This window comes from Trachurus trachurus (assembly GCF_905171665.1).
Source record: "Trachurus trachurus genome assembly, chromosome: 19".
Taxonomy (NCBI): domain Eukaryota; kingdom Metazoa; phylum Chordata; class Actinopteri; order Carangiformes; family Carangidae; genus Trachurus; species Trachurus trachurus.
Genome location: NC_139913.1, coordinates 22,698,671 through 22,712,868, shown reverse-complemented (window position 1 = coordinate 22,712,868; position 14,198 = coordinate 22,698,671). Strand labels below are relative to the sequence as shown.

General features: G+C 44.4%; 1 protein-coding gene across 1 annotated transcript in view; it reads right to left on the bottom strand.

The window, feature by feature from the left end:
• Positions 1-14,198, bottom strand: part of LOC311002530 (uncharacterized protein) — a gene marked incomplete at both ends in the record, with an annotated part of 32,489 nt that overhangs the window by 2,865 nt on the left and 15,426 nt on the right. Inside the window, 21 exons of the mRNA XM_083993921.1 lie at positions 2,378-2,690; positions 2,779-2,924; positions 3,020-3,288; positions 3,395-3,557; positions 4,176-4,488; positions 4,577-4,722; positions 4,818-5,086; positions 5,189-5,351; positions 5,969-6,281; positions 6,370-6,515; positions 6,611-6,879; positions 6,980-7,142; positions 10,247-10,559; positions 10,648-10,793; positions 10,889-11,157; positions 11,264-11,426; positions 12,065-12,380; positions 12,469-12,614; positions 12,710-12,978; positions 13,081-13,243; positions 13,884-14,196. Of these exons, the coding sequence (XP_083850047.1) occupies positions 2,378-2,690; positions 2,779-2,924; positions 3,020-3,288; positions 3,395-3,557; positions 4,176-4,488; positions 4,577-4,722; positions 4,818-5,086; positions 5,189-5,351; positions 5,969-6,281; positions 6,370-6,515; positions 6,611-6,879; positions 6,980-7,142; positions 10,247-10,559; positions 10,648-10,793; positions 10,889-11,157; positions 11,264-11,426; positions 12,065-12,380; positions 12,469-12,614; positions 12,710-12,978; positions 13,081-13,243; positions 13,884-14,196 (4,771 nt within the window). The remainder of the gene's footprint in view (positions 1-2,377; positions 2,691-2,778; positions 2,925-3,019; positions 3,289-3,394; positions 3,558-4,175; positions 4,489-4,576; positions 4,723-4,817; positions 5,087-5,188; positions 5,352-5,968; positions 6,282-6,369; positions 6,516-6,610; positions 6,880-6,979; positions 7,143-10,246; positions 10,560-10,647; positions 10,794-10,888; positions 11,158-11,263; positions 11,427-12,064; positions 12,381-12,468; positions 12,615-12,709; positions 12,979-13,080; positions 13,244-13,883; positions 14,197-14,198) is intronic.

The window sequence follows — 14,198 nt, the reverse complement described above, 5'->3', positions numbered from 1 at the left end:
TAAAATATTGAGAGTTAATTAGGTTTGTAAAAGTTCGGTCATTTATTGTGTTTTCTCCTGGAGGCCAAGGGAAGCCAGGCCCCTGTTTCTTCAGACTATATCATTTAAAAACGGCAGAGGTGGCAAAAGTACTCATATTCTGTACTTAAGTAGAAGTACAGATACATGTGTAAAAAATTACTCTGGTAAAAGTAGAAGTACTGATTCAACTCCTTTACTCAAGTAAAAGTAAGAAAGTACAGGCTCTGAAATGTACTTTCAAAGTAAAAGTAAAAAGTAAAAATGAATTTTTGCCGTTAATGAAACCTACATAATTTGATAATTTTGTTAAACAAAAAAAGTTCAGACAGAATAATCAAGATTGAACTGACCAGGGGCGGTGGTTCCCAACGTTTGGGCCGCCACAGACTCTCACTAAATAATAATAAGAATAATTTTTAGACAGCGTTTCATCACCTCTCACCTCTGTCAGTCAGTCCACCTGCCGTCTCTCTCGCGTGCGCGCGCACCCACGTACAAGTACGCGCGCACACACGCACACGCGCGCGCACGTACACACAGACACGGGCACATGGACAGGTTGCTTTTGCCCCTTGTAAACGGTAAATGCGCTGATTGTACAGTGTTCAAACCCCCCGCCCCCCCCCGTCAGATAGTCCGACCACCATCGCTTCCTTCCTCCATGCTGCTGCCTCCATGTCGCTGCTACAGTACAAGTTGGTAACTCGGTTCTCTCTCTACCACCCCCCTCCCTCCTCCCTCCTCCCTCCCTCTTTCCCTCTCTAGTTCGTCACATCTTTTACCGGTGCTTTTACGTCGTGTCAAAAAAAAAAAGTAACGAGCCAGTTTTTACAATGTAAGGAGTAGAAAGTACATATTTTTGCGTATAAATGTAGGGAGTAAAAGTAAAAAGTTGTCAGAAAAATAAATACTCAAGTAAAGTACAGATACCTGAAAAATCTACTTAAGTACAGTAACGAAGTATTTGTACTTCGTTACTTGCCACCTCTGAAAAACGGTTTGTCCAGTTTCAGTAGGATAATTCTAACGTGCCGTTGCGGCCGACTCTTACCATTTCTCAGTGAGTAAGCTAGCTAGTGAACCAGCGCCCCTGTGTGGTGCTATTTTATGAGTGAACCAGCGCCCCTGTGTGGTGATTTTATGAGTGAACCAGCGCCCCTGTGTGGTGATTTTATGAGTGAACCAGCGCCCCTGTGTGGTGAAAAATGATATTGCACGCTGTAGACTGTCATGTCTGAAGGCGTCACATAGTGGGAAAAAAAGAGTTATTAGCCAATCAGATGAGGCTATTGTCATGCCACACTGTGATTAGTCAGGACCAAGGAAAGCCAGCCACCCTCTGGCTTCACACCAATCAAATCGTAGCATGTTATCGACTCATTTAAATCAAATCGGCTCGCGGGAGATAAACATAAACATTAGCAGCATTAACAAGCGCAGTCATGGACGGTGGAGATTTGGAGTTTTTTAGTATTTTTTTTTCTTGGCTAAACTCCCGTCACAGCAGCACCTTAAAATGTAATCCGACGTCAGCCAACACCAAAACTACAGCTGCGTATGGAGAGGAAAAATGGGATTCGTACTAATGAGGAAAATTATGTTCACACAGAGTGGCTAGCTAGCTGCTCTAACCTTCAGCAGATATTCAGCTGGTCGACAGACAGGAGACTGGCCTTCCTCTTCAAATGGGGTGAGTGAAATCCACAACCCCCCTCTCTCCTTGTGACTTTACTTTTGACTCAACAGCCCATGAAGCTGTTGAGTTCATTTTTGATGTGGTTCTATTGCTTATTGTGCCCTGCTGGCTGGATTTAGCTGTAGCCTACTCAGTCCACTGGAGGAGTTGCTGTTTATGTGGTCTTTTACATAGGCCTACAGAAAGCACCACGGACAGCACCTAGGTTAAACCAATAGTTGCAATTGTTTAGCTTAATTGTCAAGCTCATACAATGGGGTCTGTCATGTATTTGATTAGCTGAATGATGTGAACATCAAACTTGAAACGTCTCTGAGTTCTGATTGAGTTTGTGAATTAGGCTAATGCTTTTTTTTTTTTTTTTTTTTACTCATTATGAAAACTGTAGGCTACTGTGCATTAAACAACAGGTCATGTATTTGGGTAGCGGGGCAACATAAGAATTGTTGAGGAGGACTGTATTTGTGAGTGAGTGTGAGGAGGGTGTGAGCCAGAGCCTGTGTGTATGGGTAAATGCAAGTGCTGTGTGTGTGTGCGTGCGTGAGTGTGTGTTGAAGTGTCTGGCCTCCCACGAATTTTTCCCCATGCCAGTATGTGTAAAACAGACACAAAGACCTGTGTTGTTGTTTTTTATATGTCCTGTGGTAGAAAGATACTTACAGTCAGCACTGGATACAGTGGATGGTGAATCTGTGGTGGCAGTTGGTTGTACAGTAGTAGTAGTGGTGCTAATGACAGGAGGTGGGAGACTAGGACAGGTGTAGCTGGTGTCGGGATCCACACCACTGGAAGTGAAGTTGACAAAGCCTGGTTGATCAGAGCTGATGAAGGAGTTGATCCAGGACTGGTAACGGGACACTCTGGAGTAGACTCCTGGCAGATTGGGACGAGCACAGCCAAAACCAAAACTAACAATTCCAGACTGGACCCAGACGGAGCCCTGTTTGTTCACCATTGGACCTCCTGAGTCCCCCTGAGGAGATGGAGAGGACATGTGTGAGATCTTCAGGAAGCCTTAAACATGCTTACCAAGAGGGGACAGATGAGGAGAAGCAGCTGACCTGACACGAGTCTTTGCCTCCTGCCAGAACACCAGCACAGATCATGTTGTCTGTGACTGTACCGACTCCATTCAGACAGTTACACTGTCTGTTTCCCAGAACTGGCACCTCCACCTCTTGGAGAGTTTCAGGGAACGGTAAAGACACTGAGAGACCAACAAGAAGACAAACAATGAATACATCCACCTCCACTTGATCAGACACTCAGATCAAAGTATTTGACAGCAACAAGCAGACTCACCTCCCTCCCGGACTGCGCCCCAGCCAGTGACCCAGCTGTCAGTACCGTTGTTGAACATGCTGTCACTGGCTGCCAGACACACAGGTCTGATGTAGTCTGTGAACGTGACTGGTGAAGAGAGTCTGAGCAGAGCAATGTCGTTGTCGCTGGTGATGCTGTCATAGCTTGGATGTAAAATGATCCTGGCAAAGGTCCTGGACACTTCATTTGGGTTTGATCCCTGCAGGCTCTGACGACCCAGAGAAACCTGCCATCCAGACGGACTTGAACTAAAGTCAAAATGACAGATTTGCTTCAGTTATAAGGGAAAAAATCATCAACCTACAAACCAAAGATTGATAGAGATACGTCCTCTGTTATCTACCAGTGACCCACCTGGAGAAGCAGTGAGCAGCAGACATCACCCACTCTTTGTTGATGAGGGAACCACCACAAACATGGCTGCCAAACCTCTGCAGACTGACCTGCCAGGGCCAACTTCCTGGTGGAGCATCCTCACCTCCAACAATCCTGGGGTTCAGGGGAACTGTACCACAAACTACACCAGGACACAGAAGGATGATTTAAAGTTAACCATAATCACTTAAATTCAGTTTACATAGTTCAGTGACAGTTTATGAATCCCAGAGAAGCAAAACTGTCTAAATCGGGAATTAAACGTCTCAAATCCTCAATAAAAACTTGTCAGTTCAGGATTTTGAATATTTCTGACTTTGGCACCTCCCAGTGGTAGGATGTAGAAAGATAACTTGGCGGTCAGCAATACAGCTGACTCAACCCTGGGATGAAAATGACACCAAATCTCATGTCTTTTTTTTTTCATGACATGAAATAGAAATAAACAATGATGATTTACATTCTTGACGATTCATTAAATCCTACAAAAAGCCAACATATTAAACAGTTGTCCACTCCAGGTCATTCTTCACACTGCCACTCAGAGACACCAAAGGTGTGAATCATTAAATTAGATAAAGAGTTTCTTCAATGTGCCACCAAACTCATCAATCAGAACTGATTGAAATATATTAATTGGATATAAAATATTGAGAGTTAATGAGGTTTGAACCAGTTTGGTCATTCGTCTTTTATTGTTTAAATAACAGACACAAAGACCTGTGTTGTTTTTTCTGTCCTGTGGTATGAGGATACTTACAGTCAGCACTGGATACAGTGGATGGTGAATCTGTGGTGGCAGTTGGTCGTACAGTAGTAGTAGTGGTAGTAATGACAGGAGGTGGGAGACCAGGACAGGTGTAGCTGGTGTCAGGATCCACACCACTGGAAGTGAAGTTGACAAAGCCTGGTTGATCAGAGCTGATGAAGGAGTTGATCCAGGACTGGTAACGGGACACTCTGGAGTAGACTCCTGGCAGATTGGGACGAGCACAGCCAAAACCAAAACTAACAATTCCAGACTGGACCCAGATGGAGCCCTGTTTGTTCACCATTGGACCTCCTGAGTCCCCCTGAGGAGATGGAGAGGACATGTGTGAGATCTTCAGGAAGCCCTGAACACGCTTACCAAGAGGGGACAGATGAGGAGAAGCAGCTGACCTGACACGAGTCTTTGCCTCCTGCCAGAACACCAGCACAGATCATGTTGTCTGTGACTGTACCGACTCCATTCAGACAGTTACACTGTCTGTTTCCCAGAACTGGCACCTCCACCTCTTGGAGAGTTTCAGGGAACGGTAAAGACACTGAGAGACCAACAAGAAGACAAACAATGAATACATCCACCTCCACTTGATCAGACAGTCAGATCAGAGTATTTGACAGCAACAAGCAGACTCACCTCCCTCCTGGACTGCGCCCCAGCCAGTGACCCAGCTGTCAGTACCGTTGTTGAACATGCTGTCACTTGCTGCCAGACACACAGGTCTGATGTAGTTTGTGAACGTGACTGGCGAAGAGAGTCTGAGCAGAGCAATGTCGTTGTCGCTGGTGATGCTGTCATAGCTTGGATGTAAAATGATCCTGGCAACAGTCCTGGACACTTCGTTTGGGTTTGATCCCTGCAAGCTCTGACGACCCAGAGAAACCTGCCATCTAGACGGACTTGTACTAAAGTCAAAATGACAGATTTGCTTCAGTTTAAATAGGAAAATCATCAACAAACCACAGCTTAATAGAGCCAAGTCTATTGTCTAGTTAGTAGTTACCCACCTGGAGAAGCAGTGAGCAGCAGACATCACCCACTCTTTGTTGATGAGGGAACCACCACAAACATGGCTGCCAAACCTCTGCAGACTGACCTGCCAGGGCCAACTTCCTGGTGGAGCATCCTCACCTCCAACAATCCTGGGGTTCAGGGGAACTGTACCACAAACTACACCAGGACACAGAAGGATGATTTAAAGTTAACCATAATCACTTAAATTCAGTTTACATAGTTTAGTGACAGTTTATGAATCCCAGAGAAGCAAAACTGTCTAAATCGGGAATTAAACGTCTCAAATCCTCAATAAAAACTTGTCAGTTCAGGATTTTGAATATTTCTGACTTTGGCACCTCCCAGTGGTAGGATGTAGAAAGATAACTTGGCGGTCAGCAATACAGCTGACTCAACCCTGGGATGAAAATGACACCAAATCTCATGTCTTTTTTTTTTTCATGACATGAAATAGAAATAAACAATGATGATTTACATTCTTGAGGATTCATTAAATCCTACAAAAAGCCAACTTATGAAACAGTTGTCCACTCCAGGTCATTCTTCACACTGCCACTCAGAGACACCAAAGATGTGAGTCGTTAAATTAGAAAAGGAGTTTCTTCAATGTGCCACCAAACTGATCAATCAGAACTGATTGAAATAAATAAATTTGATATGAAATATTGAGAGTTAATGAGGTTTGAACCAGTTTGATCATTCTTCTTTTATTGTGTATAAGAGACACAAAGACCTGTGTTGTTTTTTCTGTCCTGGGGTATGAGGATACTTACAGTCAGCACTGGATACAGTGGATGGTGAATCTGTGGTGGCAGTTGGTCGTACAGTAGTAGTAGTGGTAATAATGACAGGAGGTGGGAGACCAGGACAGGTGTAGCTGGTGTCAGGATCCACACCACTGGAAGTGAAGTTGACAAAGCCTGGTTGATCAGAGCTGATGAAGGAGTTGATCCAGGACTGGTAACGGGACACTCTGGAGTAGACTCCTGGCAGATTGGGACGAGCACAGCCAAAACCAAAACTAACAATTCCAGACTGGACCCAGACTGAGCCCTGTTTGTTCACCATTGGACCTCCTGAGTCCCCCTGAGGAGATGGAGAGGACACGTGTGAGATCTTCAGGAAGCCCTGAACACGCTTACCAAGAGGGGACAGATGAGGAGAAGCAGCTGACCTGACACGAGTCTTTGCCTCCTGCCAGAACACCAGCACAGATCATGTTGTCTGTGACTGTACCGACTCCATTCAGACAGTTACACTGTCTGTTTCCCAGAACTGGCACCTCCACCTCTTGGAGAGTTTCAGGGAACGGTAAAGACACTGAGAGACCAACAAGAAGACAAACAATGAATACATCCACCTCCACTTGATCAGACACTCAGATCAGAGTATTTGACAGCAACAAGCAGACTCACCTCCCTCCTGGACTGCGCCCCAGCCAGTGACCCAGCTGTCAGTACCGTTGTTGAACATGCTGTCACTGGCTGCCAGACACACAGGTCTGATGTAGTCTGTGAAGGTGACTGGCGAAGAGAGTCTGAGCAGAGCAATGTCGTTGTCGCTGGTGATGCTGTCATAGCTTGGATGTAAAATGATCCTGGCAACAGTCCTGGACACTTTGTTTGGGTTTGATCCCTGCAGGCTCTGACGACCCAAAGAAACCTGCCATCCAGACGGACTTGTACTAAAGTCAAAATGACAAATTTGCTTCAGTTATAAGGGAAAAATCATCAAACAAAAAAACCAAAGATTGATAGTCCTCTGTCTATCTACCAGTGACCCACCTGGAGAAGCAGTGAGCAGCAGACATCACCCACTCTTTGTTGATGAGGGAACCACCACAAACATGGCTGCCAAACCTCTGCAGACTGACCTGCCAGGGCCAACTTCCTGGTGGAGCATCCTCACCTCCAACAATCCTGGGGTTCAGGGGAACTGTACCACAAACTAAACCAGGACACAGAAGGATGATTTAAAGTTAACCATACTCACTCAAAGCCAGTAAGCATATTTTAATATATGAATCCCAGAGGGGCAAAACTGTCTAAATGCGGAATTAAACGTCTCAAATCCTCAATAAAAACTTGTCAGTTCAGGATTTTGAATATTTCTGACTTTGGCACCTCCCAGTGGTACAGTAGGATGTAGATAGACAATTTGGCAGTCAGCTATGTATGAAGCTGACTCAACCCCAGCATGAAAATGACACCTCATTGAGATGAAATGAAATGAAACAGAAATAAACAGTGATAATTAAATCACTTGAGGATTCATTAAATCCGACAAAAAGCCAAATCATTCTTCACACTGCCCCTCAGGAACTCCAAAGATGTGAGTTAGGCTATTAAATTAGACAGGAAGTGTCTTTGATGTGCCACCAAACTGATCAATCACAACTGATAAATGGGATATAAAATATTGAGAGTTAATTAGGTTTGTAAAAGTTTGGTCATTTATTGTGCTTTCTCCTGGAGGCCAAGGGAAGCCAGGCCCCTGTTTCTTCAGACTATATCATTTAAAAACGGTTTGTCCAGTTTCAGTAGGATAATTCTAACGTGCCGTTGCGGCCGACTCTTACCATTTCTCAGTGAGTAGGCTAGCTAGTGAACCAGCGCCAGTGTGGTGCTATTTTATGAGTGAACCTGCGCCCCTGTGTGGTGATTTTATGAGTGAACCAGCGCCCCTGTGTGGTGATTTTATGAGTGAACCAGCGCCCTTGTGTGGTGAAAAATGATATTGCACGCTGTAGACTGTCATGTCTGAAGGCGTCACATAGTGGGAAAAAAAGAGTTATTAACCAATCAGATGAGGCTATTGTCATGCCACACTGTGATTAGTCAGGACCAAGGAAAGCCAGCCACCCTCTGGCTTCACACCAATCAAATCGTAGCATGTTATCAACTCATTTAAATCAAATCGGCTCGCGGGAGATAAACATTTAGCAACATTAACAAGCGCAGTCGGACGGTGGAGATTTGGAGTTTTTTAGTATTTTTTTTTCTTGGCTAAACTCCCGTCACAGCAGCACCTTAAAATTTAATCCGACGTCAGCCAACACCAAAACTACTCTGCGTATGGAGAGGAAAAATGGGATTCGTACTAATGAGGAAAATTATGTCCACACAGAGTGGCTAGCTAGCTGCTCTAACCTTCAGCAGATAGGGGAGAGTGGGGTAAAGTGAGACACTTTTTACATTTGCTCCCCTCTAAGCGAGCTAAAATGATTAATCAGTAAAATTTACACATTTCCCATTAATTCAGGATGTTGCCTAGCAATGGAAATTATCAGAATGTATTTAGGACGAAGGACAGTGAAAATATGATTGTTTTAAAAAAAAGTGGTCTCGTGTCTCACTTTACCCCAGGTCAGGGGTAAACTGAGACAAACTAGAAAAATCAATGGGGTAAACTGATCCACTTACTTTTTCCACTCTGAAACTACCATAACAACACATGTTGTAACAGTTAGAGTCCTGACAGCTAGCTTGACAACCACACTTTCCAGAACTAATGTCGGACTAGTAACATAATCATGGGAATTGGTCAATTAAGCACTTTTGTTTTCTCAATGCAAAGTGACTCAAGAACAAAATCAAATACAACACAAAATGTTTTAATTAACATTCAAATGACAGATAGAACCAGTTAGATAGTCTGGGGGTCAGATTGTAGGCCCCGACAATGGTGACCATTTTGATCAAAAGTCCTCTTGTGTGGGGGGGGAGCCGACAAAGTGGAATATGACTAAAATTGAGTTAATTAACCAATAAAAAAGTGAGCTGACTGAGAGCACATATCATAACAAAGCAGTGTGGCTACTGATCATTGATCACGCAAGATTTCTGGCTTGGGGAGCGAGATTCTAGTGTAAATCTTTGTGTATGGTGTGCTCACAGTGTCTCACTCTTGGATTTATTATAATACATCCATGGTCTCACTTTACCCCGCAGCATTTGTCTCACTTTACCCCAACACCCCCATTTTAGAAAAAATTACCTCTCTTAGAAATTCAGGCTAATTTTCAGCCAGCATCATCACATGGTTTTATGTGTTGGTAGTTCATCATCATGTATCATAGAAGTCTTTCTACCTGAATCAATTTGCTTTGGCGCAACAGTTGATTAAGTTGACCACAAGAAAATTTACTTTTACATGCAAAAATCATATTTTTGTGAAAAAAACATGCTTTCCACAGCATCATGAGGTCCTCTCCTTCATAGCCATGGGGAAATGGAAGGGGCTTGAAAACATAATGGTCAGATGACCATAAATGTGTTCCGTTTTCTAGATATAGGGGGTGTCTCACATTACCCGGTGTCTCACATTGCCCCACTCTCCCCTACAGTATTCAGCTGGTCGACAGACAGGAGACTGGCCTTCCTCTTCAAATGGGGTGAGTGAAATCCACAACCCCCCTCTCTCCTTGTGACTTTACTTTTGACTCAACAGCCCATGAAGCTGTTGAGTTCATTTTTGATGTGGTTCTATTGCTTATTGTGCCCTGCTGGCTGGATTTAGCTGTAGCCTACTCAGTCCACTGGAGGAGTTGCTGTTTATGTGGTCTTTTACATAAGCCTACAGAAAGCACCACGGACAGCACCTAGGTTAAACCAATAGTTGCAATTGTTTATAGCTTAATTGTCAAGCACATACAACGGGGTTTGTCATGTAGGCCTATTTGATTAGCTGAATGATGTGAACATCAAACCTGAAACATCTCTGAATTCTGATTGAGTTTGTGAATTAATGCTTTTTTTTTTTTTTTTTTTTACTCATTATGAAACTGTACTGTGCATTAATTAAACAACAGGTCATGTATTTGGGTAGCGGGGCAACATTGTTGAGGAGGACTGTATTTGTGAGTGAGTGTGAGGAGGGTGTGAGCCAGAGCCTGTGTGTATGGGTAAATGCAAGTGGTGTGTGTGTGCGTGCGTGAGTGTGTGTTGAAGTGTCTGGCCTCCCCCGAATTTTTCCCCATGCCAGTATGTGTAAAACAGACACACAGACTGTGTTGTTGTTTTTTTCATGTCCTGTGGTAGAATGATACTTACAGTCAGCACTGGATACAGTGGATGGTGAATCTGTGGTGGCAGTTGGTCGTACAGTAGTAGTAGTGGTAATAATGACAGGAGGTGGAAGACTAGGACAGGTGTAGCTGGTGTCAGGATCCACACCACTAGAAGTGAAGTTGACAAAGCCTGGTTGATCAGAGCTGATGAAGGAGTTGATCCAGGACTGGTAACGTGACACTCTGGAGTAGACTCCTGGCAGATTGGGACGAGCACAGCCAAAACCAAAACTAACAATTCCAGACTGGACCCAGATGGAGCCCTGTTTGTTCACCATTGGACCTCCTGAGTCCCCCTGAGGAGATGGAGAGGACATGTGTGAGATCTTCAGGAAGCCCTGAACACGCTTACCAAGAGGGGACAGATGAGGAGAAGCAGCTGACCTGACACGAGTCTTTGCCTCCTGCCAGAACACCAGCACAGATCATGTTGTCTGTGACTGTACCGACTCCATTCAGACAGTTACACTGTCTGTTTCCCAGAACTGGCACCTCCACCTCTTGGAGAGTTTCAGGGAACGGTAAAGACACTGAGAGACCAACAAGAAGACAAACAATGAATACATCCACCTTCACTTGATCAGACACTCAGATCATTGCATTTGACAGCAACAAGCAGACTCACCTCCCTCCTGGACTGCGCCCCAGCCAGTGACCCAGCTGTCAGTACCGTTGTTGAACATGCTGTCACTGGCTGCCAGACACACAGGTCTGATGTAGTCTGTGAACGTGACTGGTGAAGAGAGTCTGAGCAGAGCAATGTCGTTGTCGCTGGTGATGCTGTCATAGCTTGGATGCAAAATGATCCTGGCAACGGTCCTGGACACTTCGTTTGGGTTTGGTCCCTGCAGGCTCTGACGACCCAGAGAAACCTGCCATCCAGACGGACTTGAACTAAAGTCAAAATGACAGATTTGCTTCAGTTATAAGGGAAAAATCATTAACCAACAAACCAAAGATTGATAGAGTTACGTCCTCTGTCTATCTACCAGTGACCCACCTGGAGAAGCAGTGAGCAGCAGACATCACCCACTCTTTGTTGATGAGGGAACCACCACAAACATGGCTGCCAAACCTCTGCAGACTGACCTGCCAGGGCCAACTTCCTGGTGGAGCATCCTCACCTCCAACAATCCTGGGGTTCAGGGGAACTGTACCACAAACTACACCAGGACAGAGAAAGATGATTTAAAGTTAACCATACTCACTTAAAGTCAGTTTACATAGTTCAGTGACAGTTTACGAATCCCAGAGAAGCTAAACTGTCTAAATTAGAAGGTAAATGTCTCACACTCAATAGAAAATTGTCAGTTCAAGATTTCAAATATTTCCGACTTTGCCAACTCCCAGAGGATGTAGGAGGATAATTTGGCATTCAGGAATGCATGAAGCTGACTCAACCTCAGCATGAAAATGACACCAGATCTCGTTGAGACTATTTCATTTCATGTTTTGACAAAAAAAACATCAATGAGATGAAACAGAAATAAACAATGATGGTTAAAAAACATTTTTAGGATTCATTAAATCAAGCAAAAAGCCAACATATGAAACAGTTGTCCACTCCAGGTCATTTTTCACACTGCCACTCAGAGACACCAAAGATGTGAGTCGTTATAAGGAGTTTCTTCACTGTGCGTACAAACTGATCAATCAGAACTGATTGAAATAAATTAATTTGATATGAAATATTGAGAGTTAATGAGGTTTGAACCAGTTTGATCATTCTTCTTTTATTGTTTAAATAACAGACACAAAGACCTGTGTTGTTTTTTCTGTCCTGTGGTAGAAGGATACTTACAGTCAGCACTGGATACAGTGGATGGTGAATCTGTGGTGGCAGTTGGTTGTACAGTAGTAGTAGTAGTGGTAATAATGACAGGAGGTGGGAGACCAGGACAGGTGTAGCTGGTGTCAGGATCCACACCACTGGAAGTGAAGTTGACAAAGCCTGGTTGATCAGAGCTGATGAAGGAGTTGATCCAGGACTGGTAACGGGACACTCTGGAGTAGACTCCTGGCAGACTGGGACGAGCACAGCCAAAACCAAAACTAACAATTCCAGACTGGACCCAGACGGAGCCCTGTTTGTTCACCATTGGACCTCCTGAGTCCCCCTGAGGAGATGGAGAGGACATGTGTGAGATCTTCAGGAAGCCCTGAACACGCTTACCAAGAGGGGACAGATGAGGAGAAGCAGCTGACCTGACACGAGTCTTTGCCTCCTGCCAGAACACCAGCACAGATCATGTTGTCTGTGACTGTACCGACTCCATTCAGACAGTTACACTGTCTGTTTCCCAGAACTGGCACCTCCACCTCTTGGAGAGTTTCAGGGAACGGTAAAGACACTGAGAGACCAACAAGAAGACAAACAATGAATACATCCACCTCCACTTGATCAGACACTCAGATCAGAGTATTTGACAGCAACAAGCAGACTCACCTCCCTCCTGGACTGCGCCCCAGCCAGTGACCCAGCTGTCAGTACCGTTGTTGAACATGCTGTCACTGGCTGCCAGACACACAGGTCTGATGTAGTCTGTGAAGGTGACTGGCGAAGAGAGTCTGAGCAGAGCAATGTCGTTGTCGCTGGTGATGCTGTCATAGCTTGGATGTAAAATGATCCTGGCAACAGTCCTGGACACTTCGTTTGGGTTTGATCCCTGCAGACTCTGACGACCCAGAGAAACCTGCCATCCAGACGGACTTGTACTAAAGTCAAAATGACAGATTTGCTTCAGTTTAAATAGGAAAATCATCAACAAACCACAGCTTAATAGAGCCAAGTCTATTGTCTAGTTAGTAGTTACCCACCTGGAGAAGCAGTGAGCAGCAGACATCACCCACTCTTTGTTGATGAGGGAACCACCACAAACATGGCTGCCAAACCTCTGCAGACTGACCTGCCAGGGCCAACTTCCTGGTGGAGCATCCTCACCTCCAACAATCCTGGGGTTCAGGGGAACTGTACCACAAACTACACCAGGACATAGAAAGTTTTTTAAAATGTTAACCATACTCACTCAAAGCCAGTAAGCATATTTTAATGAATGTATATGAATCCCAGAGTAGCAAAACTGTCTAAATCGGGAATTAAACGTCTCAAATCCTCAATAAAAACTTGTCAGTTCAGGATTTTGAATATTTCTGACTTTGGTACCTCCCAGTGGTAGGATGTAGAAAGACAACATGGCAGTCAGCAATAGCTGACTCAACCCTGGGATGAAAATGACACCAAATCTCATTGAGACTATCTCATGTCATTTTCTTTTTCATGACTTGGAATGAGATGAAATAGAAATAAACAATGATGATTTAAATTCTTGAGGATTCTTTAATCCTACAAAAAGCCAACATATGGAACGGTTGTCCACTCCAGGTCATAATTTTTCACACTGCCACTCAGAGACACCAAAGATGTGAGTCGTTGAATTAGACAAGGAGTTTCTTCAATGTGTGAACAAACCGATCAATCAGAACTGATTGAAATATATTAATTGGATATACAATTTTGAGAGTTAATGGGGTTTGAACCAGTTTGGTCATTCTACTTTTATTGTGTAAGAGACACAAAGACCTGTGTTGTTTTTTCTGTCCTGTGATATGAGGATACTTACAGTCAGCACTGGATACAGTGGATGGTGAATCTGTGGTGGCAGTTGGTCGTACAGTAGTAGTAGTGGTAATAATGACAGGAGGTGGGAGACCAGGACAGGTGTAGCTGGTGTCAGGATCCACACCACTGGAAGTGAAGTTGACAAAGCCTGGTTGATCAGAGCTGATGAAGGAGTTGATCCAGGACTGGTAACGGGACACTCTGGAGTAGACTCCTGGCAGATTGGGACGAGCACAGCCAAAACCAAAACTAACAATTCCAGACTGGACCCAGATGGAGCCCTGTTTGTTCACCATTGGACCTCCTGAGTCCCCCT